The 25,831-nt window shown below is 55.3% G+C and overlaps 8 protein-coding genes across 8 annotated transcripts; 5 read left to right on the top strand and 3 right to left on the bottom strand.

The window, feature by feature from the left end:
* Positions 1–456: 456 nt before the first annotated feature.
* CGCA056_v012093 (1-phosphatidylinositol 4,5-bisphosphate phosphodiesterase 1) lies at positions 457–3,514 on the bottom strand (the record flags this gene model as incomplete). Its single annotated transcript, XM_037327337.1, has 4 exons — positions 457–628; positions 1,184–2,652; positions 2,708–3,346; positions 3,503–3,514. The coding sequence occupies 4 exons, from the start codon at positions 3,512–3,514 to the stop codon at positions 457–459; spliced, it is 2,292 nt and encodes a 763-aa protein (XP_037174031.1).
* Positions 3,515–5,693: 2,179 nt separating this feature from the next.
* On the top strand, positions 5,694–6,767 carry CGCA056_v012094 (uncharacterized protein; the record flags this gene model as incomplete). Its single annotated transcript, XM_037327338.1, has 1 exon — positions 5,694–6,767. The coding sequence occupies one exon, from the start codon at positions 5,694–5,696 to the stop codon at positions 6,765–6,767; it is 1,074 nt and encodes a 357-aa protein (XP_037174041.1).
* A 201-nt stretch (positions 6,768–6,968) lies between these two features.
* On the bottom strand, positions 6,969–9,143 carry CGCA056_v012095 (Signal recognition particle receptor subunit alpha-like protein; the record flags this gene model as incomplete). The annotated part of the gene is made up of 4 exons (XM_037327339.1): positions 6,969–7,214; positions 7,272–8,506; positions 8,572–8,857; positions 8,919–9,143. 4 exons carry the CDS (start codon positions 9,141–9,143, stop codon positions 6,969–6,971), a joined length of 1,992 nt encoding a protein of 663 aa, XP_037174796.1.
* Positions 9,144–9,691: 548 nt separating this feature from the next.
* hrf1 (Protein transport protein yif1) lies at positions 9,692–10,799 on the top strand (the record flags this gene model as incomplete). Its single annotated transcript, XM_037327340.1, has 3 exons — positions 9,692–9,964; positions 10,054–10,581; positions 10,635–10,799. 3 exons carry the CDS (start codon positions 9,692–9,694, stop codon positions 10,797–10,799), a joined length of 966 nt encoding a protein of 321 aa, XP_037173987.1.
* A 977-nt stretch (positions 10,800–11,776) lies between these two features.
* Positions 11,777–12,624, top strand: CGCA056_v012097 (PXMP2/4 family protein 3; the record flags this gene model as incomplete). Its single annotated transcript, XM_037327341.1, has 3 exons — positions 11,777–11,875; positions 11,979–12,058; positions 12,114–12,624. The coding sequence occupies 3 exons, from the start codon at positions 11,777–11,779 to the stop codon at positions 12,622–12,624; spliced, it is 690 nt and encodes a 229-aa protein (XP_037173979.1).
* Positions 12,625–20,268: 7,644 nt separating this feature from the next.
* dhkK-1 (Hybrid signal transduction histidine kinase K) lies at positions 20,269–21,426 on the top strand (the record flags this gene model as incomplete). The annotated part of the gene is made up of 1 exon (XM_037327342.1): positions 20,269–21,426. The coding sequence occupies one exon, from the start codon at positions 20,269–20,271 to the stop codon at positions 21,424–21,426; it is 1,158 nt and encodes a 385-aa protein (XP_037173754.1).
* Positions 21,427–23,722: 2,296 nt separating this feature from the next.
* Positions 23,723–24,238, top strand: CGCA056_v012099 (uncharacterized protein; the record flags this gene model as incomplete). Its single annotated transcript, XM_037327343.1, has 2 exons — positions 23,723–23,827; positions 24,008–24,238. The coding sequence occupies 2 exons, from the start codon at positions 23,723–23,725 to the stop codon at positions 24,236–24,238; spliced, it is 336 nt and encodes a 111-aa protein (XP_037174055.1).
* Positions 24,239–24,576: 338 nt separating this feature from the next.
* On the bottom strand, positions 24,577–25,428 carry CGCA056_v012100 (uncharacterized protein; the record flags this gene model as incomplete). The annotated part of the gene is made up of 1 exon (XM_037327344.1): positions 24,577–25,428. The coding sequence occupies one exon, from the start codon at positions 25,426–25,428 to the stop codon at positions 24,577–24,579; it is 852 nt and encodes a 283-aa protein (XP_037174641.1).
* Positions 25,429–25,831: the final 403 nt, after the last annotated feature.

Consider the following 25,831-nt stretch of genomic DNA (forward strand, 5'->3'; position numbering starts at 1 on the left):
GTACAAGGTAAGTCTCACAAAAGGAATGGGAAAAAAACAAAAAGAAGAAACGAGTTCCTGGCCCCCATGAGGAAATGCGCTGAACAAGGACGGTGTCAGACACCAAAAGAAAAGGTCTAGGGGTTGCGGTAAACAGGTATCGACCAGAAACAAAAACGCCCCCACAAACGCCCATGCCCCCGAGAACTTTTTTCTCTGTGCCCCAGGTATCGAATAAAAAAATAAAAATAAAAGGTAGACCAAGGAAAAGAAGAGGCGAGATGAGACAAAAGAAACGTTCCCCCATGACCTTTTCGTCTCCTGAAAAGGAAGTTGCTCTGCTGCAAGATGGGCTCATCTGATCGGATCTCAGACCTGCCAACTTCTGAGACACTGCACTCATGATTGCTGACAAAAACATGAGCCGAGGACGGGTCTTATTGCAAATCATGAAGAAGGGAGCTCTTGTTGATTTGCTCATCGCACGTCCTTGTCGATCCTGACCAGGAGCTTGCCGCCTTCAATCGGGCGGCCCTTGGTATCCATGAGCTTGATGAAACGGTACCCAGGTTGAAGACGGTCGAGTCGGATACACGCCCATGACAGCAATTCGTCGCCGCCGAGGAGTGGATCGTTCTCGATCTTGAATCTGTGATTGGGAACCGAGGTCAGCCAGGAAACTTTGTTCACAACTCGAATACGAAAGAACGGAAAGACGGATCCCGTCGGATGTCAGATGTCATGAACATGTGTCATGCCGTCAACGGTGCGGTGTGCAGCGGCCCGACCTGTCAACACGGGCCGCCACAGCTGCTTGACGCTTCCTTGGCGAGCGAGTATTGGCGGCTGGCGGCTCGCGACGGGAGCTTGACGGTCGCGGTGACACGACGCAGGAAAAGAGGCTCGGCAACTGCGGTCGCACGGCATCTTCCACCTTTGCGTGTGCTTATGACGCGAGCGCGACGGGCCACTGCATCTCGTCCGAGGATGGATCAGACCATCAGGTCTGTGTTCATCGTCTCTCAGAGGGTACACCATCCGCAAGAGCACACCACCTGACGGTCGGACACACTGCAGGTGCGGAAGGATAGGCGCGGAGCCGCGCGACAGAGACTCTCCTCGGGTCGTGTATCGTGAAGAGTGGGTGTGACAACGACGTGGCGGTGAAGGGAAAGTGAAAGTGACTAAAGAAAGAGAATCTTACCTGACGAAACTGAGCTCCTGCACGACTCTCGAGACCTTCGGGAACTTCAGTCGCGCTCCACCTTCCCACTCAGGGTGGTCCGTCTTCTTCGAACTGGTCTTGAGTTTGAAGTCGTCTTCATCGGCTGCTTTTCCATTGACTGCCCCAATCTCGACGTGGAGTTCGCACTTGACAAAAGGGCGTAGGTTCTTGCCGTTGCGGCTACTGTCGCTGTCCGATGAGCTAGGCACCCAGATATGCTGACCCGCGATGATTGTGACGACGAGATCTAGGTCACCCTGCGGCGCGGCATCGACCTCGGTCTCAGTGCTCTTGTCAGTGCTGCGGTATCCGACGGGCTTGAGAACCCAGCCCAGCTCGTCTGCGAACATGCCCTCATTCAGCATCATGCCTTCGTCCAGGTACTGCCAGTTGAGGGCGACCATCTGCACACCCTTCCGCCAGAATGGGCTGGGGTCGGGATTTGAGCTGTCAACGCGGGTGCCGTTGGGGAAAGCTCGCATGAAGAAGTTTTTGTTGTGAGCGAACATCTCGCGGGCTTTGGTCGTGTGAAGCTCGAGAATCTTGCTCTCACTTATCGAGAAGATGTGTCCAGGCTTCTTAGCGGCAGGCGTCTCAAAACTCTTAAAGTGCTCACTATGCGTGTAGATCGCCAAGTTGCTCAGTGCCGTGGCGATGTCGGACTTGGGGTTATGTTGGACCGGGGCCGCCGCCGGTGCGATGGTCCGTTCGTCTTCAGAGCTTGAGGCATCCTCATCATTGGCGTGGACCATTGATAAAGCCGTAGTGCTGGGAGGCACCTCGATCTTGTGAGGTGCCTTCTTGACCTTGATCATGATCTTCCTCTTCATCTCCTCAAGTTTTGGAAGACGGAAGCGTGGGTCGATGCCTTCGCACGACTTGTCGACTAGCATCTCACCCCACTCTTCCTTCATGATCTTGACCATGACATTCTGTTGCTCAATATCCGCGTGAACCTCGAGACTAATAATAAGTGGTAGTTCATTGGTCTCAAATGCGGACTCGCGGACGGCCTGGCAGACTTCCCGGAACCCACAAGGAGTTGTCAAGGTCCAACCATGGGTGACGATGGGTTCATCTTTCGGGTACGGTGGGCGATATTTGCTTGGCGTGGGTGATGTAGGTCGCAGAGTTTCATTCAGAGATTCGACCGAGGCACTCGGGCCAAGAACAGTGGTGCTGTCGGATGGTCCCAAGGACCTGCTGGCAGTGGCTGCGCTGGCTGCACTGGCATTCCTCCTGTGACTATGCTCGTGTATGCTTCGCTCGCTGCCGATCAGCTCTTCGACATGCTCCTTCAGGCTAGCTGCAACATTGGGGAACGATGAGCCAGAAAGGTTTCGGGAATGCTCAGGCTTGGGCGACCGGCTTCGCTCCTGACCCGTCGTGATCGGAGTGTCTCCATTCCACACATCAATCTCGATACATCGGCAACCTTTGCGGAGGACCTTGAATCAAATGTGAGCATGGTCAACTTTTGCATCAATGCCAAGCAGTACATACTGTTTTGTAAGCCTCTGGGTCGCTCGTGGAAGCTAATTGGTTTCCGACCAGGTAAGTATTGTGACTGCTGCTGATGAAATAGTTCGATAGCGGTCGGCTGATGTCTTTGTCGTCCGGATTCAACGGTCGGGTAGCTTCCAGGCCGTACTTCTTCCACCAAAACTCGAAGAACTCGGGCCATGTGTATCTCTCCTTATCTTCGGGCAGGACATCGTCGGCATCGGTTTCGCCCTGCACAGAATCGAGGAATGCGACGAATTGCTCGCGAGTGACGAAGGGCGAGCGTGATATCGAGGAGCGGCGGGATCGGATGTCGTCGAAGACCTTCTTGAGGCGGTTCTGGATGGCAAGACTGCCGTCGAACGCGGGAGGGTCCGAGGAAGTGGTGTGGAGGTCTTTGGGGTCGACGGAGGAGAATGAGGGCTCGGTAGCACCGTCGACATTGGTAATGTTGATTCGGGGTGTTTGCGGCGTCATTCGGAAGTGGGAGCCCTTGTCTGTAGGTGCAAGCAAAGTTGTGAAGCCGACCATCTTCCTAAGGGCGCCTTCTGAGGCCTTGTTGGTGTTGTTGAAGAGGGGCATCGTGAAGGTGCGCTTCTTGGGCGCCCTTTCGTCACCAGGAGCCTTTCGGCGTCGGAGCTGCAAGAGGCGTCAGTTGGAATTTGCACTTCGTGCATTGAAGAAGTGTAGGTTGGCAAAGTCCCAAGCCACTGGGGAAAGGGTGCGATTGAAGGCAGGGTCTGGGCGGGAGCCTCGAAACAGGGCGCGGAACATCAGACGGAGTGGCAGACGTACGTAGAGACACATGATGAACTAGCTTCGGCGGCTATACAGCACACCCCTCGCTTTGTGATCTTTCTCTGGTGTTTTTGCTTTTCGAAGGATCGGGTTATTCGCGTGTCAATTGGCGAAGGAGGGGCGTTTTTAGGGTCCTGCTCGGCAGCCTTCTCTGGTGCTAGAGGCAGAGGTTGTGGCTTCGCAGTCGTGAGTAGGGAGGTCAAGCCATTGGAGAGTTAACGGGAGCCCATTAGGAGGAGGTAAAGACGCAGGAATAAGCTGAAGCTGAGATAAAACTGCAGTTTCTAGGTAAGAGAAGTTCGAGGATTGAAAGTAAAGGCAAAGTGAGGTAAGGCATGGTGGAGGAACAGCGGGAGCAATTTGAACGGGGAGAGTGGAAGCGTGGTTATGCATGTCAGCAACAGCTGAAGACATGGGGAGGGGGGACAGCCTCGTCCGGTGGTGTAGCCAGTGGCCAATGGGATCCAGCCAGCACTGCCCCGATGGTCTGGATCCCTGCCGAGGGTGGTCCCCTCTGCCCTGCCAGTGGTCCCAGTGATCCCAGCGCTGCTGTTTAGCGTCGCGCTCCCTACCTCTCCAGTGAGACCGTGACTCTCGGTTACGCACATAGGGCAGTCCAAGGCAAGCAATTTTGGGCGGGCCATGACGGAACCACCCCATTTCTCCCCTGAATCCATAAGTTCTGTTTCGTTCTCCATGTTTTCCTTATGCTGGAGCCTGGTGCGCTGTTGTTGACCTTCCTGTGCAGACACGGCAGAGTCGAGTCCTCTGAATTGTGTGAGGAATTTCGCCTGCTTCATCAACGCGTGCCGTCGCATATTTCTGCCATTGGGAGCTGATGCTGCCGTTGTCAGACGAGTGTGCCACCGAGAATGCCCTGTCGCTGCACGAGGCATCATTGGCCAGCGACCTGAAATGTTTACTGTTTGTGTCCTGCATGCACAGTGACAAGGCAGCGCTGTTTTGGGGGCGGAGTCTGCTGTGATGTCCATCGCGACGTGGAGCGTCACACTCGATGCCTAGAATCGAAGGGAGACCAAGACAGCCGAACCTCCACAGCAGAGGAGGCAGGGCTTGGGTTTAGACCCCAAATCGCAGCTTGCTCTGTTCTGTCATGCCAGAGCCCTGTTCCCGCGTCATTGGGTGTTGGGACCAAGCTGTCCGTAACTCACGGAGCCCGAGAGGGCGGCCGGCGGCGAGCGTTAGCCTCACGGATTGGCCGAGGACCCGCGAAAGTCATTTCCAAACTAGTGGTCTTGCCGTCCTAAATTTGTCGTCTTGGGGGTGGCCAGGCAGGCATAACGGTTCGGCCCCACCATCCATACGAGGTTACATAACTTACTTATGAACCGTTCACTTGTTTGAGCTTCTGTGTTGACTACCTTATGCACGGTAGCCAAGTGCCGATCAATATACTGGCAGAAAGGGGCCTCGTCAAAGGCGCAAACCCTCGCCAAAACTCCTCATGAAAAGCAGCCGGGTGGTAAACGCTCTGTAGCAACCTACACGAAGCATCCTGTAGCTTCTGTGTTCAGCCGTGCTTGGTCTTCAATAGACCACGACGCTAGGTTGCTCCGCCCGGTCCGGGCCGCTGCTCGGCTCCGGCGTTCGTCCGGTGGTTCGGCGCCAAGCGACTGTGGGTCAACGGTCTAGTCGCGGTCCGGGATACCTGCAGTAGCGCTCCGGACCCCACGAGCTTCTTCGACGTCTCATATCCACGCATAGATGTAACGGACAATGGTGTCACTACGCAGTATGGTAACTAAGGAATTAAGGTAGATGACACCCGAGAGCTGTTCGGGGAATTTTGACACTATCAAATTAAGACATTGTTGCTCTCCAGCTATATTGTACGGAGAAAACTATCCGTGGCTCCGCTGTCTGCGGAGCCAAATTTCCTGTACAATTGACTATAAGAACGACTCGAAGAGAAACCAAAAAAGAGACGATGCAAAACATCTCATCGTGTATCACGAAGGCCTATTAGCTCGGGGCACTTTTTTTCACGCTGGACACCTTTACGGCTCAAGCCCTCCAAAAGTTTGTACACACCTTCGTGTCCCGAATACACTCTGAGATTTCTCAAAGTCATCTTTCTCTTTCTTATTTCATGTTTGCATATCCATATCCCGTGCTTGACCCTGTTGAAAGTAGCAACACATACGAGTTTCACTCGGCGTACATAGACATGTCGACACAATCATTCCCTCTATTCCCCAAACTCCCCCAGGAGCTTCGAGACCAGATCTGGAGCGACGCCGTCCGCCCCATCAACCCAGGCCACGGCGGCGTTCACTTCTTCACCGTCTTCAACCCCACACATGCCGACGAAAAGTTCAGGAAACATCTCGTCGTCCAGCAGACGGGTTACGATTCGTATCGCGGCGAGTTCGCCCCTATACTTGGCGCACCGACATCGCAAGACAACAGATCGCTGCCGTCGTGGACCATTGGCAACTCGTCGACATACGCAACCGACTTTGGCCTCTGGACCGCCTGTAGAGACTCCTACAAGGCTATCTACAGGGGATACGACCGGCCCGGACGGGACTTGATTCAGAGAATCAGCCCCCTTGGAGGCTTTTATAGCTGGATCTCACAGGGAGAAGACGCCAAGGACTTGCCTGTGACATTCTCTGCGGCAAATGGTGACAGCAGCCCTGTGCACCTGACGGTGCTCCCGTTGCGCGACCTCTTTGTGCTCCGACGTTTCGAGGACGTAGGCAGTATTTCCTACACTCTGCGGAATGCGCCCTTCGCCTCCCCGGTATTTGGATACGACGGGGTCACTCACGTTGCGGTCGAGTTCGATCCACAGTGGAGTGTGGAAGGAGTTACACAGTACAGGAACAACGCCGAAATTACGAACGTGAGATACTGGGCGTATCAGGCACTCTCCCAGGCCATCTGGAGCCAAATAAGGTGGTTCCAGTACCTGTGGGTGGTGGACTACAGGTTACGCTTGAAGGCTGGTGTTTTTGACCCGGAGAAGCGAGCCGCACTTTGGGAGTCGGATTTCGAAGAGCAATTCGTCTTCGAGGGCCAAGGGTGCAGGTATTACGCTGTGCCGAGGGAAAATCCCCAAGACTTTTGTGAATATCGCGACGGCCTTGAACCGTCAAACCCCGTGTGGCGAGTCAATGGTGCATTGGACGGGTCAGCTATCATGTCCGGTGTTTGTCTTCGTTATCCACATCTATACGGCGAAAGATCTCTGCGGCCTCACGAGACGATCGGGACGTTGGTTTGCGAATATAACTGATGACAACTGGGGTTAAGTTTAGAGTTAGCGCATGTATTTTTGGTGACCTCACTGCGGGATTTCACAAATGCATAAATCGCAAGACGCAAAGGCTCAGTTGTTCGGGGTATCATTAGGTCTCCGCCAGAAGAACCCGTGTTGGTCTTATTGAATTCGTATTAGAAAGACGTAAAAAATTATATCTCATTACCACTTCTTGAATCAAGAGCTGCTTAAGAGCTTCTCGACAGCCCATTTCACAGAGAAATTCCTCAAGTCGGAGTAGTGCTGACCAACGCCGACAAATAGGACAGGGACGTTAGTTGCGTGAACAAGACTGACCAGCGTGCCAACCATGTTGCCCACGGTATCGCACTTTGAGATGATGAATCCATCGAGAGAGCGAACGGCGCCAAAGGCGGCGTTGAAGTTGCGCGCTTGCGCTACGGAGTCGGTTCCGACAAGGGCCTTTTCACATTGTCAGTTATACGATTGCAAGTATTTCTAGTGGCAAAGAGCTCTCACCTCTCCAACCATGAGAATCTTATCGGGTTGAGCGAATTTGGCAAACTTCTCCAGAGAAGACATAAGACGCTGGTCATTGTGTCTGCGTCCAGCGGTATCGATGAGGACGACATCGAAACCTTCCTGACCTGCAAAAGAGACAGCGTCGCGAGCGACAGTGGCGGCGTCCTTGCCGTAACCCTTCTGGTACAGCTCAACGCGGCCTCCCTCACGGGAAGTGAGCTCCTTCAGGTTGCGGACGTGGACTGCCAGTTGCTCGACGGCGCCAGAACGGAAGGTATCTCCAGCAGCAATGAGGACCTTGTACTTATTCTGGAGGAGGAAGAAACAGATCTTCGACAGGTTGGTGGACTTTCCAACACCGTTGACGCCAACGATAGAGATGACATAGGGGCGAGCCTTGCGCAGGGTGGTCGCGGGCGGGGCGGTGATGGCATCAATCTCGCGGAGCAGGTCGAGAGAAGAAGTAGGGGTGAGCATCTTGGTCAAGGAAGCCTCCATTGCGGACTGGATCTTGGTGTTAATGCTCTCGAAGCTGCCTGTCTTCACACCAAGGAGTTCCTTTTCGACGCCCTCACACAGGCGGATTGCGGCCTCGCGCGCAACATTCTTCTTGAGAAGGTGCTCCTCCATGCCCTTCATTGCCTTGTCGAGGTCGGCCTTCGTAAGGGTCTTGCCTCCCACAACATTGCGGAACAGGCCTCCAATCGTGCTGAGTCCGGACCCGATAAGTCCGCTCGAAGCTTCGGTCGAAGAGTCCGTCTTGGACTGCGCGGATGCGAGAATATTGTGGACTTCGTCGTCGAGGTCCTTAAGGATGAACTGGCCCTTGGAAGTCTTGTTGCCCCATGTCGAGGCGTCGACACGCTCAAGAGCGGAGGAGCGCGCGGCGGGCCCTTCGGCCTCGGAGTCACTGGTTGCCGATCTCGGAGCAGCCGAGTAGTCAAGCTGGACATCGTCTTCCTCATCCGCCAAACCATCAGCATCCCACTTGCGGCCTTTCTTCGTCGAAGACCGAGTCGCTGGCCGGGGCCTCCTGCCAGAGGATTCGTCACCGGAGGAAGCAGCGACAGCTCCTGGGTTTTGCGCCTTGCGGGCACGGCGGGACATTTTTGCGGCAGGGCCAGGCTTGCCGACGACGACGCCAGGAGTCGAGGGTCGGGACGTGTTCGGCGTAATAATCGGGGTCGATTCGTTCGTGGAAGCGCCGCCGTTTGCGCCGTTGATACCACGTCCTAGAGTATGTAATTAGCTTTGTGTTGCCCCGCGGGAAATAGGGGTATGTAGGCCAGTTGCTTACCCCTGTAATGAAGACCAGAGGGAAGTGGAGGCTCATCGCCGAGGTTTCCAGACAGTGTCTCGTCCTCCTTAGCAAAGTCGGCGTCCGAGATGTTGGAGTCACCCTTGGGGCCTGTCGTTTCCAGCTCGCGCATCTGCTGGTCGAAGTATTCGTCGAACTTATTACACTCCACTAGTGTTGTGTGAGGCTTCGTCAGTTGTTCGCCGTAAAGATCCACGAAAATCGTCTTGATGTTGTCGACCAGCTTGTCAATCCACGACAGGTGAAGTAGAGATCTGTAGACGGCCTGCCCGCGCGCGGTTCTGTCAGCATGTCGTTCGTCGCCTGGGGACATCAAGAGTTCTGACCACAAAGATGACACCTAGTTCCTTGACGAAGGTATACCGAAGGGTGTGCTGGTCGCGCTTGTACGGTGGGTTGCTGGCAGCAGACTGGCTCGACGCAGCGCCGGCCTTTTCCTCGATGAAGACATCGGAAATGAAGTTGTTGATGACGGATGGGTTGACCGGCGCATATGTCCTTGACCAAAGGACCACACCTGATGTGGTCAGGATTTCGAAAGTGTCCAACATGATGGTTCGCAAACTTCTGTTCCTGAGATCGCGGCGTAATCTGGCAATTGGGCGACTGGCGACAGGTAGAGGGAGAGGGGGAAGCTGAGTTGGAGGCGAACTTCCTAGACGATCCAGAAAGTTGGCCTGTGGCGCAGACGGGGACCGATAAGACGGGTCGGCCGATAGCTTTCGCAATTGATGGACCCCCAAGGTATCGATAAGCCATCGGATGTTGGGATAATCCGCAACAAGCTTCTGGCACTGTACAGAAGATGAAAACTGCCATGTCAGGACAGTACGAATGACACAGCTTTCAAACGGACCCACGCCGATGACATGCGCTGAAGTAAACACATTTCCATAAGGTACCGCTGCAGCTGCATCCACAACCTTGCCTGCGCCCCCCCCATCACAGACGACTTCCAAAAGGGAGGAATCCCACTTGCAAGCCCGCGACAACGCAACTGCTCGACTCGAATCCGCGGTCCTCACCCCCAAAAGTCGAACGAGTTCTCGCCCGTACACCGAGCATATTATTGCATCGATTGTCCAACAGCTAGCCCATCATGCAGCGCCCTCAAACATACGGCCAGTCGCCTCCTCTGCACCACCCGGTACCCCAGCATGTCTCGACCGTTCCCCAGCTGCGCTCGCCGCCTCCTCCAGTGTCGCAAACGCAATCGCAGCAAAGCTACGGCAGCCCGTACCAGCAGCAGGGTGGCTCAAGCGGAAACGTCTTTGGCGCATACGGACAGTTCATGAATGACCCTACGGCGCAAGTTGCAGCACAATTCGGGCAGACGGCCTTCAAGCATGGCCAGGAATACATGGAACAGAACGTACGCTGAACCTCAACCCTCGGCATCGAGAGTACACGTCGCGAAGCCTCGTGACAGTTGCAACAGACCCCAGAGCTAACCGCTACTAGTTTAACCGATACGTCAACGTAAATGCCCTGAAGCACTACTTCAACGTCTCCAACTCCTATGTCATCAACAAGCTATTCCTCGTCCTCTTCCCCTGGAGGCACAAGCCATGGTCGCGCAAGCAGTCCGTGGGACCCAGCGGCCAGGAGGGGTGGTACCTGCCGCCGCGCGACGACATCAACAGCCCCGACATGTACATCCCCGTCATGGCGGTTGTGACATACATCCTCCTGTCCACCCTCATCGCCGGTCTCCGTGGACAGTTCCAGCCGGAGCTCCTTGGATACACGGCGTCAACGGCTCTTGTCATTGTGGTGGCTGAGATTTTGGGCCTCAAGCTGGGTTGCTATCTGTTGGGCATTTCGAACGATTCGCAGCTCTACGACCTGATCGCGTACTCTGGCTACAAGTTTGTCGGCATTATTGTGACCGTTGCTGTGGCGGAGATCTTTAACGGGGGCCAGGGTACCGGCGGCTGGGTCGGGTGGTCGGTGTTCATTTACACCTTCCTGGCCAACTCCCTGTTCCTGGTGCGTAAACCAAGCTCTCTACTGATGGACATGAGGACTAACAACACCTTCAGATGCGCTCTTTGAAATACGTCCTGCTTCCTGAGAACTCGGCGAATGGCGCCGGTCCTATGCAGACTGGCGATTCCCGGGCGAAGCGAAACCAGAGGACACAGTTTCTGTTTTTCTACTCATACATCGTTCAGCTGCTCTTTATGTGGATCCTGTCTAGACCTTAAATCCACGTCACGCCGTTCTTCCGAAACTCAAAAAGACCGCGTCAAAAAGGTGTCATGGAAAGGAGTCAAGGTGGAAAAGAGGACACATAGAGGAAGGGATTTGCCGGCCACAGGAGGCGCATGGCTGTGGCCGATGCGACCCGACATACCAGGCTGAGCTGTACGATTATGCGACACGTCACTTTGTTGAGCGCGCAGGTGTTTGTTGGGTGTTCTCATAGATGTTCGTCGCGTCGGGGAAGGCCTTGTGCCACGCTGAGGGATGACCAAGAGCTCATTCCCTGCAGCATAAGGGTCGTCATGACCAGGAACATGCCGCGACACAGGTACTTAAAAACAATACTATTCAAAGCCGAAATCTACGTCCAATGCAAGTCTTGGTGATCTGCAGCGCAGGGTCGCATTGTATATCGTGGCCCGAAGGTCATGCAAGTGCCCTGGACAATGGCGTACACCCGACAGGCAGCCGCGCGGTAGGCCAAAGGCGTAGCTTGACACGTCAAGCTTATTCTTCAAGCTGTTTGTTTGCAAGCTTGACTCGGATAGCTGTCACAATCGCCCCGCAATTGGGCGTAGCTCATGCCCCCCATTCGCCAGCCCGAACTTCGGCCGGCCAACTCCACAAACCGGGGCACGTTGTCCTCCCTCACCCCGCCAAATGCTCGACTTCCGGTCCTAGATCCCGTCTTCCCTGTGGTTGGTCCTGCTCGCGCGAGTACATAGACTTCCCACGGGAACCTCTTGACCACAATCTGTCCAACTTCGCCTCGCTTTTTGCTCTTTAAAAACGACTGCCTCACAAGCATTTCGGGTTTACACACTTCTTGTGTCTCGACGCTTATCAACGACGTCATCAGAAACCGAGAAACGTGAACCGGGCCGGCTGCATATTGACACCGGTTCTTATCAACTTCAACCATTCACCAAGAAAGACCACTCTCACAGCCTCGGAATAGCTGCACACTCGCGTCGCGACCATGGCTCTTCCTCCAATTGTGAATGCGACGCTGCAGTCCGCAGTCCTCGCCGGTACCTCAAATTTGTTGGCGCAGGCACTGACGGCCTATCGTACCGATGTATGAAATCCGCATTGGGACTCACCCGCATCGTGCCGCGATGCGAAGCTATCACTTCAAGGGCGTCTGAGCCTGCATTTTCAGTGCTGATTAATGTGACCAGAGCCAACTCGTCATCGACTGGGTTCCCGTCTTCCAGTTCATCATGAACGCGGTGGTGTGCACGCCGCCGAACTTCATGTGGTGAGTTTTCCCATACTACCCACCCCCCCTTCTCAGACTTCTGACAATGTCACAGGCAAGATCTCCTCGAGCAGAGCTTCCCAGCCTACCACGTCTCCCCCACCAAGGACGCCATCGCCTCCGCGGCCGCCAACGACGAGAAGGAACTCGACCGCGAGGCCCGCGACAACAAGCTCGTCGAGCCCAAGCTCAACATCCGCAACACCGTCGTCAAGCTCCTCCTAGACCAGACCGTCGGCGCCGCCCTCAACACCCTGGCCTTCAGCATGTTCGTCGGCAGCATCCAGGCCGCCATGGCGCGCCCGGAGCACCTCGCCCACGCGTCCGCCTCGGCCAAGTTTCTCGTCTCGCGCGGCGCCGTCGACTACAGCAAGGTCGACTGGCACTCCGTCGTGGCCAGGGCCAAGGACGACTTCTGGCCCATCTTCGTTGCCGGGCTGAAGCTTTGGCCGATGGTCAGCTTTATCAACTTTGTGTTTATTAAGAGCATTGAGGGGAGAAACTTGGTTGGTGCGCTGGCTGGTGTCGTGTGGGGTATCTACATGAGTTTGGTGGCGGCGCAATGAAGGGGGTTGAATTCCGGGGAGAGAACACGCACATCCTCTTATCGGAGCTCAAGTTTGTCAGCTCAGCACGCCTGTAACGGCAGCATGTAGCGTCGAGAAGGTACTCGTGTCATTCTAGAGCGTTGCCAGGGTAGGATGAGGCGTTTAAGGGGACGGGGACCGAAACCTGCGATTATACTTGTTTTACGGATATGCTGGGGGATTGAGACGTTGGGAAGTGCAAGATGTAGAACAGCCTTCTATACCTTGGTTCTTAGATGATAGACCGAAGACATGCTCGAGCTGAGCTCACACCCAAACGCCTCACAGTGAGTCAGTTGCGGGCGATGGCTTGCGTTTCAGGTCGGAGCTATACCCGTGACCTGGTGTATCTCATTACAGACGCGAGACAGTCGTACGTGAAACCAACGAAAACTTCCCTTCGAAGGCCTGAGATATGCTCGAGGCTTGGTCATGCGAGGTCTCCCGAGGCTGTCTTGTGACTAAGAAGGCTGCGATTGTAACTATAGCAACAACGTAAGACTTGGAAACTCAGTAGGTCACGAGATGGACAATTTATAATATGGGGTGGCATACAGTGAACCCGAGTGTGAAGAACACAGATACATGCGTCTCATTTTGGATGAAAAATCGATTCATCTCGGATAAACGGGATAAATCAACTCACATATTGAGTACCAGGCACCGAATAAACATCACATCTTGCAGACAATCTCTGGGTTGTGATAATGAACGACTTCAGCGACGAAGACATCGTGCGATATAATCCATGGTACCGGAGCCGGGCCCCAAATCCGATGGTTCTCGATGCTGCCATTTTTTGGGTGAGACACTCTGGTACGATACGCACTACAAACCGGGACGGTTCTGATGTGCAGGTGAGACTTGAAAATTCTGGCGACGAGAAAAACCCACGCCAGCATCTGTCTCATTTATGTAGACGCGAATTCCCATCCCCCGAGTCATGATGCTTTCAATCTGCATGTGGTCGCATCCAGGTTTATGAAAATGCCGATACACTGGGGGAAAGAAGCACATGGTCAAAATGCTGTCCTGAGAAGCCATGTGGCTGGCTGAAGGGGGCTTGGTCATCTCTTGAAATGAGACTCATTATTCCTCGTCAGGCCCTTTGTGAGACGTCAAGTGGTTCCCCGGCTTGGATGACGTTCAATGCCTTGCAGAAGTAAGACATCCCAACTGGCATTCTGTGTAACGTCATTTTGGGGACACGGTATTTCACAGCTTGTGATTGGGCCGTTGAACGAAATAGTCAGGATATGGTGCCCTCCTCACACCTGCGACATTTCGGTTGAAATGTTCCTGACATGGAGAACTCGAGTCGTGTTCATATCGCGGGAAACACACCATCAACGGGCCACATGAGATGGATAGTGGAGATGGGAAGGGTGTTTCTTGGCCGACTGGGCGGATTCTGCCGATCGATTCGATGCTAGTTTCATATGATTTAGATGGATGGGGAGTGTGTGGTCCCTTTTGCGGCCAAGTTTTGCGAGGGGAGCAAAACCAACAATAACAAGTCGGTTGGGCGGTCGTAGGATGTTAGCGTCGAGTGCGATCTTTGACCTTCCGGAGCTTGCTCCCGGCCGGTGTGCGATTGGCCATGGAAGTCGTGTCGGTGAGCAGCCGGGCTCGAGGCTCCGATTGGCTAAAGAGACGAATGCAGCCGGCACCTCAACTCTGTTTTTTTCCTTTCCGCTCTGCTTCCACGTTGGGAAACAGGGGGGATGCTGTTTAGGGGGAGGTGACGTCACGAGCGCAGAGGCCACTTGGGGCTTACATCACACGCATTTCGGGAGCGGGAGGCAGATGTGACGACAACGTCCGACCGCATCCCATCAGTGTCTCTCCTATGTTTTCAGCCGCGTGAGGCTGAGGCACAATTACGGACAAGATGAAAATATTGGATGAGGCTTGTTAGTGGTGGAGGAGACGGGAACCGAGCTTAGCCTGGCCCTGGTTTGCCGTAATGAGTTGAGGAGAAGAGGAAGAGAAAAAAAAGACAGGTCGCGGGGACCGGGGAGTGGTGGGAAAAGGTTGGACAAGGGGGGATAACGGAGGACTTATTGCGACTCCACGTGTGAAGTCGGGATGACGTGGGGCAATAACGTCACTGGCAAATGAACGGCGCCGGTGCTACCTAGCTGATGTCCTACTAGAGAACGCTACAGCTTTGTGAAGAGAGATATTGAATAGAAGTAAAGAGAGGGAATGGTCAGAAGAGTCGCGAAGCGATCTATTGAACCCCGCCGGATTCACCCAAAAAGCTCTTTACGGCGCATGGCGTCTTGGTTGATTCCAATGGTGCGCTGGACCCCTCTCATCGAAGCTTTTAGAGACATCCATGATCCAGGGGGTGGACGCCACGATACCACGCTGGGGGAGCATGATTGGCTGCACGATGCGAATTCCTTGCTCGCGGCGGGTGGGACAAGTGCGCTTTTCCCCGTCCACTTTTTTGCCTGCCCCCGTGCCGGGTTGCGGTGCGCACTACATTGCCTAGGTAGCCTCTGGGTCTGCAGTCTGCGGTTCCATTTTCCTGGCAGAGACGCCGGGACACTGGACACATTGGACCAATTTGGAACATTCCCAAACCTCGGGTACCACGCCGAATCCCACATCATCTCACCATTAATGTGCGTTGCGGGGATGCGATGTTGGCAGCGAGCAGACTTGCAGCAGGCAGAAAAAGCAGCAAAAATAGATGGGTACGATGGAGAGAGAGAGACACAGAGACCTGACAGAGTCTGCCTTGCTCACCGAGTCCCGATCCTGGGATTCCGGGAGCCATGTCCCCGTACCGTGTGGGTGTGCCTGCCTACATGGTATTTGTGTGTTGGTGTGTGTGCCCGGCCTGTGTGATATGCGCTTTGTGCTGCGTGGCTTTGGTCCGCTCGATCACCATCTCTCACCTCTTTGCCTGCCTATCACGCTGCCGTCACCGCCGTCCCTGCCATTGGCCCTTAGCATTACCTTAGCAGAGGCAGAGGGAGAGAGAAACGCTGCTGCCGTCGACGAGGGCTGAGACGCGCCATCGAAAAGGGGAAAGCGACGGAAGCACTACAGCAATAGGCCGTTCAAAACCACCTACTACCACCGCAGCCCCTCGCTTATTCAAGTCAAGTCTTGATCGACTAGAGACGTTTCCAGTGCGTTTCCCGAGGCTTTGCGTCCTCTTTTGTAGCTACCTACCTAGGTCGATTACCTTAGCTAAAGCTCCATCTGGTCAGTCACGATAGCAGAGACATGCCTCCCGTTCAGTCTGTTCCTGTCTGTCACTTCCCGTTGTCGTCACCGGTGATCGCTGCGGTCTGCTTCCCGCCCAGCCCGACCACCTCAGTTTCTTCAACCCCAGTCCCATGCCCACCCAACAACCCCGGCTTCCACCTGCCCTAGGACCAGACTCCGTAAGCTACGGCCATCTCTCTGCTTTTTTTATCACCTCCATTGTCACCTTGAGCTTCCAATCTCCCCCGACCCCCGACATCCAACGGAGGTGACCACCGCACAAGTGCGTAGGTACGGTGCCACCAGAAATAAGGTCTGCCCTGGCCGCTCTTGGACGACAAAGCAAAGGGATCGACACGGGGGAGTCAGAGTCACGGTCGCCGTCGTCCCGAAAAAGACCAGAAAACACAAAGATCACCAACCAAAAGGTCGAAATTTATTTTGGACAAGACCGCCATCTGCGTAACAAGCCACATTGCGACGCCGTTCCTTCAGCCCCCAAACCGACCCCGAGAACGGTCGTCCTCCTCCGTCCTGGCCTGTCCGCTCCTCGACCGTCTCCCACGTCTTACCTCTCCCGCTCCCGCCTGGTTGTCATCTCGTCTTTTCTCCCACATACGAGACGGGACGCTTGCATCCTTGGTTATTCCATCATTCCACGCGCAAGCCTTCCCAGACAGAAGGGGGGGAAAAGTTCCCTTCTCGCATTCTTCTTGTCCCCTCCTCTCCATCCTTCTCCGGATTCACTCTGTCGCAACCCAAGGCGACGTCGGCCAAGGTCCGATATCCACATCCAGCACTGCAGATTTCCACAACCACAACAACCACAACTCCAAAAAGACAACAACGCATCTCACGGCGAACATCCCGCGCGTCCAGTTGATCCGACAAGGTTGGCCGGGGATCCTGCAGCCTGCTCAGTACTTTACCTAGTCCTGACCCGCCCTACATTTACCGGCTTTGAAGCTCAACGTCAACCCCCGGCCAGGAAACAACAGGCTGGGTGTGCCGCGGTGCGCGCCCATCTCCACCCGGCAAAGCAGAATCGCAGCTTCCGGACCGACCACATTGGCACCCTCGTCTGCCTCATCCACTTTGCGCCACTTTGCGCACACCACCCCGGCTCGCTTCTGGCGCTTTTTCTCTCGTCCACCTGCCTTGCGCGTCTCCCGCATCTCCTCTCTTGCATCGAGAAACAAAATTCCCCCCAAGGCCGTGACTCGCCCTGCTCGCACATCGCGCCTGCCGACTCGAACTTTACTTACCTTCACCGGCGGGACCGACACCGACTTAGGAGCCAAGCAAAGAAGCACAAGAAACACCCCCAAGAGTGTTATTGGTCTGAGTCCAGGACCCGATCCAAAGACGCCCATTGGTTGAGAATGAGAGAAAACGCAGATACTGACAACAACACTTGCCGATCCCTTGGCTGAGCGGACGACTCACATCCTGCCCGCCGTCATGCATCCTCCCCCGCTCCTCGGTGTGGGCGTTGTTGACCTGCTCGAGTCCGACCCCCGACCGAGCTTTGTTGTTGCCCTTGCTGCTTCGTTCAAGGATCCCTCTCGCGCCGAGGTCGTCTACAACAACCCAGCTTTGACAGGCAAGCCCGCCCTTCTCGAGGTGTTACAGTCCATATCGAGCCTCGACCACACGAGATTTTGGGACTGGATCACCGCACAGGACGTAAACCCACCGCAGTCCTTCTTGTATAACAACCACTTCTGGACTCGCATTGTTGTACAATCCAAATGGGTCGTGGTGAGCTCCAACGACTTCCCGCCCATGACAGAGCCGCCTAGGAAGATACGCCTCGACGGATCGCGAGGACGAGAATCCAGCAGCGGGATCCTGCACCCGCACACCTCTACTGTTCCGTCCATGTCTTCACCAGACTCATCTGAAGAGGATCTCCCGCATCCTCGTATCGTTCGAGCAACTACCGAGCCTCCGTTGGTTTTGCCCGACTTCATGCCGGATCAGGAGCCATTCCTCGATATGGTTGACAGCGTCAACTGGAGCGCAACTCCATTAGGACCCATGGACCGATGGCCTTCCATGCTGCATCAGTCTTACAGCCAGATTTTGTGCAACTCCCAGCCCACGGCCATGTACTGGGGACCCAAGTTTACCACCGTCTACAACGAGGCATACGGAGAGATGATCGGCTCGCGGCACCCCAATCTGCTTGGCCGTCCTGTGACGGAAGCTTTTCCAGAAATCACGGATCAGTTGAGAGGCATGATGGAGAATCCAGGACAGAGTCGCCGGGCAAGCAGCGAGGAGGAGTTCTGCTTTTTCGTCGAACAACGAGACGGCCCTCCTCTGGAAACCTACCTGAAATGGTCCCTCGTCCCCGTCATCCACAACAGCGAATGCCTCGGATTCATCCATCTGATATCCGACACAACCATGTACCACCTTTTCCGCAGGCGAATCCAGATGCTGGTCGACATGGGCGAGGAACTGGTGACCGCCAAGGACGTCAAGTCGTACTGGAGCAAGCTCATCGAAGAGCTTTCAGAATGCGACCCGGCGTACGACATCCCGCTCGCTATGCTGTATTCGATTGAGCGCGAGGGTTCGTCGGAATCTGGCAGCGAGTCGCGACACAACTTCGACTACATCTGCCGTTTGGAGGGGGCTCTCGGCGTTCCAGCCCACCACCCGATCATGCCTGAGTACCTGCGTCTAAGGGCAACAGACGCGGGTCTGGCCCCACAGTACCGTGCAGCGTTGCGCAGCCATGGACCACTGATCATCAGCACCTCCGACGGCAGCTTGCCGAAGGAGCTGCTGACGGGCTTGCAGTGGCGTGGTTTTGGTGACCCGTGCGAAGCAGCCATCGTCTTGCCCATCCGACCGACGAAGGAGGAAGAAGTCATGGGGCTGCTCGTGCTTGGGCTGAATCCTCGACGGCCATATGACGATGCCTACACACTGTATATCCAGCTTCTCGCCCAAAAGCTAACCACATCATTAGCATGCACTGTCCTGTTGGAGGAAGAAAGGCGAAGGGGACGAAATGCAGCTGAACAGGCCGCCTATGACCAGGCTATGCTGAAAGAAAAGCTTGCTTACCAAACAAAGGAGGCCATTGAGTATACAAGGCTGTTCCAAACCGTATCCGACTTCATCCCCAATGGGTTCTCTATCGGAGACCACCAAGGGAACATCACATTCGCCAATGGCCTTTGGTATCGCATCACAGGCTACCCCGACAGCCAGGCTGAGGATGGGGGCGCATTCTCTTATGTTCTTGAAGGAGATCGAGAAAAGATACGCGAGGCATACAAAGAGCTGCGGACAAAAGACGAGGTTGAGTTTGAGTTCCGCGTACGAGGAACTGAGCACACCAACGGACTCCTCTCGCGCCGCTCACCATTTAAGGCCGATTTGTGCAGCGACCTCGATGATGAAATGGAGCGGTATGTCATGGCCCAAGCAAAGGCGGAACGCTCCATGGATGGAACCATTATTCGAACTTTCACCTGCCTGACGGACGTCACAGCACACAAGAGAACGGCTGACGAAGCAACCAGGAGGACTCAGCAGGCAGAGAACCTGAAGAGAATGGCGGAGCTGGCAACAGTGGGAATGTTTGACATGGATACCGCAGGACGTTTGGTTGGTGCAAACAATGCTTTCTTCGAGCTGTGTGGCATCGAGAAGGTTGATCCAATGCAACGCGAAGTGAGGCCGTGGCAAGTGTCTGTGGTCCAGGAGGACCTCCCGATCCTGACCGAGAGCTTAAACCGCCTCATATCCGTGAAGAAGCCGCAGACCGCTGAAATCCGATTGAAAACCACTTGGACAGCTGACGATGCCGGAGGAAACCAGATCACGGCACCGCGATGGGTAAATGCCACCTTCATGCCAGTCGGCAACTCGGATGGCATCGTCCAATCGTTTACTGGCTGCATCAGCGATGTTTCCCTGCAAAAATGGCAGCTTGAGCTGGAAACGCAACGTACCGAAGAAGCCATCGACTCGAAGCGGCAGCAGGACAACTTCATCGACATGACATCTCACGAAATGCGCAACCCTCTCAGTGCCATTGTCCACTGTTCTGACGCCATCATTGCTTCCCTCGCGAGATGCGAAGAGCTTGTTGGACGCCCGCGTACCCCCGTGACAAAATACAAGCCATCAACGGAGGAGAATGGAGACAGGCACTTAGACGTGAAGCAGCTGCTTTCCGACAGCATTGAAAACGCCGAGACGATTGTTGCCTGTGCTCAGCACCAGAAGCGGATTGTGGACGACATTCTGACTATGTCGAAGCTGGACTCGAAGCTGCTGGCTGTCACGCCCTGCACGGTCGACCCGGTACAAATTGGAGAGGAAGCTATTAAGATGTTTGATGTGGAAGCACGTCGCGTGGATATCGACCTCAATATGAAGGTTGATAAGTCTTACCGAGAGCTCGGCTACAACTTTCTCGACCTCGACCCGTCTCGCGTCAAGCAAGTTCTCATCAATCTACTCACCAACGCCCTCAAGTTTACCAAGTCAGGCTCCATTCGGAATGTATCAGTCAGCATCAAAGCCTCCCGAACACGGCCCACGGACGAAGATTCTGCGGTCACTTTCATCCCGCGGTCATGCAAAGAGGAATCGGAATATGAACAGCCCGCCCTTGACGACCGCAAGGACCCGGTGTATCTCATATTTGAGGTGAAGGATACCGGCCAGGGTCTCTCGGAAGATGAGAAGGCGAACCTCTTCAACAGGTTTGTGCAGGCAAGCTCGCGTACACATGTGAAATACGGCGGTTCCGGTCTGGGCTTGTTCATATCAAGGCGCCTGACGGAGCTGCAAAGGGGCGCGATTGGCGTATCAAGCCTGCCAGGTGTTGGATCGACGTTTGCCTTCTTCATCGAGGCGTACGTCCCGTCGGAAGCATCGAGGAGAGAGGCCGAGTCTGTGGCCGCGGCTGTAAGAATGACAACAGCGGCCACTGCAACCAGCACTCCACTCTCGGCACCGAGGACCAAATCCAACGCAAACGACCAGAGGACACATGGCTCACGACCAAAGCCAAACATCCCCGATCCTCGCCTCGATGGCATTCTGGTTGTGGAGGATAACCTAATCAATCAGCAGATCACCAGGAGAGGCCTCTGCGACCGAGGCTTCCAGGTTGATGTGGCCAATCACGGCGTCGAAGCTTTGGAAAGGCTCATGCAGTCCACGTCGCTGCAGCATCAGGAGGAACAGGAGTACTTTAGCCGCAGCGTCTCGAGCATTCAGGGCCCCCCTGTGCCTATCAACATGATCCTGATGGACATAGAGATGCCAATCCAGGACGGCTTGACATGCACAAGACGCATTCGAGAGCTGGAAGGCGAAGGGCAGGTGTTCTGCGCCAGTGGCGGCCGAATTCCCATCATCGCCGTCAGCGCCAACGCCAGGCCGGAGCAGATGCAACAAGCCAAGAGCGCGGGGTGTGACGACGTGCTCGTCAAGCCCTATCGGATGCCGGAGCTGATTGAGAAGATGCAGGTGGTCGTCCGTCGGATGGGGGGACTGTCTCCAGCGTCGCCCGTACTATAATGGCTGGTCAAGGATGATGTAGACAAAGGGGGGGGGGTAATGGCGGGATTGATCACATGGACCACCAAGAGCTGGCGGTCTATGCAAAGACGGATATGGCGTTTTGGGGAATTTCAAGGGGGGCCGCAGCAGGACTGGGCTCGGGAACTTGGGAGTGCTTCCGGATACTGATACGGTTGCACCTTTTTCATGTCATGCGGTGACCGTTGGTGGGAAGAACGAAAGATACCAGGCTTGGCCGCCAAACAGGGGTGACTTGTAGCATTTGGATGCCACACGCGAGAGCTTGGCCAGGAACCTTGGCATTGACGATTTGGTTCAATCTGGCCACGTCTATAGGTGTTAGGGCAGTTGGCGTAGATGAGAGATGATGTTCTCCCGGGAATGCTTTCAGGGAAAGGCGCATTTGAGCGTTCTCTATGAGCATATGGGCATCAACGGCCTAGATGATGAGACGGAATAATACCACGGCCTAATAAGAAATGCCCGCAATTAGAAGATGTGAACCACACAACGCACGGGATTTTGCGTCCCCTACCCCAGGGACGATGTATGAGTCTCGTGGCTTGGCCGAGGCTTTTCAGGGGTCGTCGGGTCCGCCGCAGTGTCCCTTTGGCGGGTTGCAAGCCGCACTCTGGGAAGGCTTGTCTGCTTCTTGTGAGGAGGCGTTGGGAAATTTTCCCGTCTCGTCACGGGTGTGCCTGCTTGGCAAATGATGTTTGTCCAGTCCAGTCCACAAACCAAGACAATCCATTACATACAAGCGCATCAGGTGAGGTTCGTGTAAGTCAGCTGTAAGTCAGTGTAGTGTAAGTGGATGAGGTGAAGTCGTCTGGCGTAGGAGGGAAGGAAGGAGGTCGAGGAGAGAGAGTGTGAGACGAGACGGAGAAATTCGTGATTGGTTGGCGGGAAGGGGGTTTCTTCTTCCTGAGTCTTGGCTTTGAAGGAGGGGAGGGGTGAGGGGGACTGCAGCTGCACCTTACAGTACAAGTGCGGGTGCGGGTGCAGGTGCAGATTGCAGATTGCAACGAAGAAGCTACCGGCCCCACCACCGCGGACGTTCGCGGGGCTTGGGTGCGGGGGCCAGAGCCGATGTAAGCCCCGATGGTGGTTTTTCTTATTGAGACATGTGGACCTTCAAGATGCGTTGAAGCTCTGAGGTCATGGTAGGATGAAGGTGATGTTTTGAGCGAGCGTATGCTGTCAATGGTTCCGCCCTACCTACACGGGGAAACCTGGGGACGGGCAGGAAGACACGGGTGATGTGGGCTGTCTGATAGGGAGTGGAGTCTGTAGGTGAGAGGGAAATGCAGCCCTCGGCACTGCTGATGGGACGATCTGAAGTCGACAGAAAGGCACCGCCGATAACCACCTCAGTCCAATCTTAGCGCCAAGGCATGCTGAGGTAGGGACCTTAGGTAGGTGTATGGCAGTATGTAATGGAAGTGTCGGCCTGTGGGTTGAAGCTTCGTGGGGCGGTCCGGGTATCCGCATCTGAAGCTTCAACCCACCCGTAGGATTGGGGTCTTCTGCTGACACAAACACACAGTACCTATTTCACATGAATAAGAATCTGAAGAGGACTTGGCTTTCACTTATGTAAACTGCCGGCGAAGATGTCCTAGGTATCCTGCGAAGCGACAGGCACAGGTGGAGCAGAGGTACCCTGTCCCCAAACATAAGCAAGGTCCCACGATAGGTACACAGGTAGCTCGGGGAGCTTAGCTTCTGCATGGACCACCCTCAATGCACACTCACTGCACCTCTTCCACCCGACTCCGTCCCAGCGCGCCGCCGCGCCTTCTTCAACCGACAAACCCGCACGCACGCATCCATCCATCCATCCATCCATCCTCATTGCTGTGTGAGCCGGCCGCCGCCACGCCCCCTGCCGCCCGTACCTTACGCAGTAGCAATTGGGGATGATCCGAGAGCCTCTTTCTGCTGCACACTCCCCTCCTCCCCGCTAGAGACCTCTTCCGCCGCCTCTTTCCGTCTCCTTAGACTCTCTTTTTTTAAAAGGAAAGCCATGCCCCCCGTCTCCCCGGCCTTCACCTTCCGCCATACCTGTATCCATCGGCTTCGGAACATCAACGGAACCCCGCTACGAACCTCCGCTTCCGGCTTCGGCTACCACCACTTCTCGACGACAACGACGACCAGGACAGAGACAGGTCCCTTCAAAACACAAAAGACATCTTCTTTCGTACCGCCTGCCTTTCGACGGATAGGAGCGCCCTTGAGGAGTCCGAAGACCTTTTCTACACTCAGACAGCTTGACGGAGAGACGATCAAAATGGCGGACCGGGTTCATCGCGTCACCATGTTCAAGATTGCCGACGAGGGGCAGAAGAAGCAGTTGATTGAGCAGTACAAGAAGCTCGGAGACTCCCAGAAGAAGGTAGCTTGACTTGCATCCTGACGCCCTTCCATTGGCTTTTCTCAGACAACCTGTCTCTCTCGGAGCAAGATATTGGGCAAGGGCATCATTAGAATTCAAGCAAATTATGAGAGATGGTGACCAAAGCAGACGAGCGAGGCAATTAGAACCTGAGTCACTAAGCTAACAAATAACACCCAGGACGGCAAGCCGTACATCCTCTCCATGGTCGTCGGCCCCGCCGTCGACGACCCCCGCGCCCAGGGCTTCACCATCGTCGCCAAGACCGAGTTCGCCTCGCTCGAAGACATGAAGTACTACGACGACGAGTGCGCCGCCCACGGCGCCCTCAAGTCTTTCGTCAAGGAGAACCTCACCGTCGGCGGCGTCATGTCGGTTTACTTCAAGCCCGAGGCTGTTGCGTCGTTGTAGATGGGGACCAACCAGTGCATCGTGGAGGTGTAGGTCATGGAGACGGATTTCTTTCACTGCGACAATGCCGGCCTCCCCGAGGGCATAAATAGGAAAGTGGCTCATAACACACCTGTAACCCCTTGTTCATACATGTCAAAAGAACTCCTTGTTGCCGGTTATGGACAGGTATCAAGCTACTAGCATACATATAAACACGCACCTTCAGATCCGACTCTCAACTCTCCTCCAACAGGTATAATTTCTGTCCACCCCATTTTCGTATGTGCGAGCCGTCAAAATTCTCAAAGCAAAGCCAGTCGCAACATGGTCTCCCAAAGATCAAGGGTCACCACGCTTCACGAGGCAGCGGTAGCAGCGGCCGCGGCAGCAGAAGCGGGGGCAGCTGCGGCATCAGTCGCGCCATCAGTGTTGTTGGCGGCCGCCACGTTCCCCCCGGCCTCGACGAACCGCTTCAGCCCGTCCATCCACGCGGCGAAGGCAGACTCGAGCTGCCCGACCATGGTGAGCTTGACGACGTGCGCCAGCGGGCCGAAGAAGGTCTCGTACTGGCGGTACTCGGTGCCGGTGCCGTCCTCGCTCTCGAGGAACTCGTGCACGCGCTCCGCCTTGAACAGGAACGTCGGCGGCGTGTACCCCGTCGTCTTCCACACCACGCGGTACCCCTTGCGGCCCTTGTGCTCCTCGCCGGCCGACGAGGTCGTCACCTTGTGGAAGTCCTCGATCTTTGTGATGATGCACGGCGAGTTGGACGTCACGCGAGCCGGGTCCAGCGTCAGGTGCACCTCGAACGCGACCTGGGCGCCCTGGAGCATGAGGTCGGCCGGGTTGTGCTTGGCGACGGTGGACTCGGCGAGCAGGGGCGGGACGGGCCCGGTGGCGGGCTTGGTGACGGTGACCTTGGGGAACATGGGGTTCCAGGAGGGGTAGGTGGACGGGTCGATGAAGGTGGCGAGGACGGCCAGGGGCGGTTTGGCGATCGGGGTCGCGTAGGCGATTGTGAAGACGGCGCCCTCGTGGCCGATGCTGGGCGTGGGCAGCGTCGGGGACACGACGGTGGGCGCGAGCGAGGCGGGGATGGACTCCGCGCCGTTCTCGAGGTGCGTGGGCGGCTTTGGCTTGAAGGTTGAGGGGAGCTGCTTGATGTTTTCCGGGATCTGGGCCTGGATCTTTGAGCGGAGGGCTTCCATGGCGGCGGTGGTGGTTCAACTGAACGTAATGGTGGTTGATTATGAACTGGTATTTGATGAGGGGGTATCACTGAGTTGATGTTGGATGAAAGAAACAATCGAGACAGGAAGTAAGAGCTATTGGGGTTTGTAGAAGGATGGGAGGAAGTAGTGTAATAGAGACTGATTCAGGGATTTGTAGCAGATGGACGGAATCGGGGTGCGGGCAGGTCAGTTAGAGATGGGATGTTACAGCCTTTTCCGCCATAACAGATTGTCCAATAGCACGGCCGTCTTGTCAAGAATACACTTCTCACGTCAGCTCATTTATTCTACATCAGGCAACATGAGCCGTTCCGGGACTTTGGTCTAGCGGCCGATGTTCAAACCAGCCCCACAGCGTCAGATTTGCTGAAGGATTCCG

The sequence above is a fragment of the Colletotrichum aenigma genome (assembly GCF_013390185.1).
Source record: "Colletotrichum aenigma strain Cg56 chromosome Unknown KSG_Cg56_contig08, whole genome shotgun sequence".
NCBI classification, from domain to species: domain Eukaryota; kingdom Fungi; phylum Ascomycota; class Sordariomycetes; order Glomerellales; family Glomerellaceae; genus Colletotrichum; species Colletotrichum aenigma.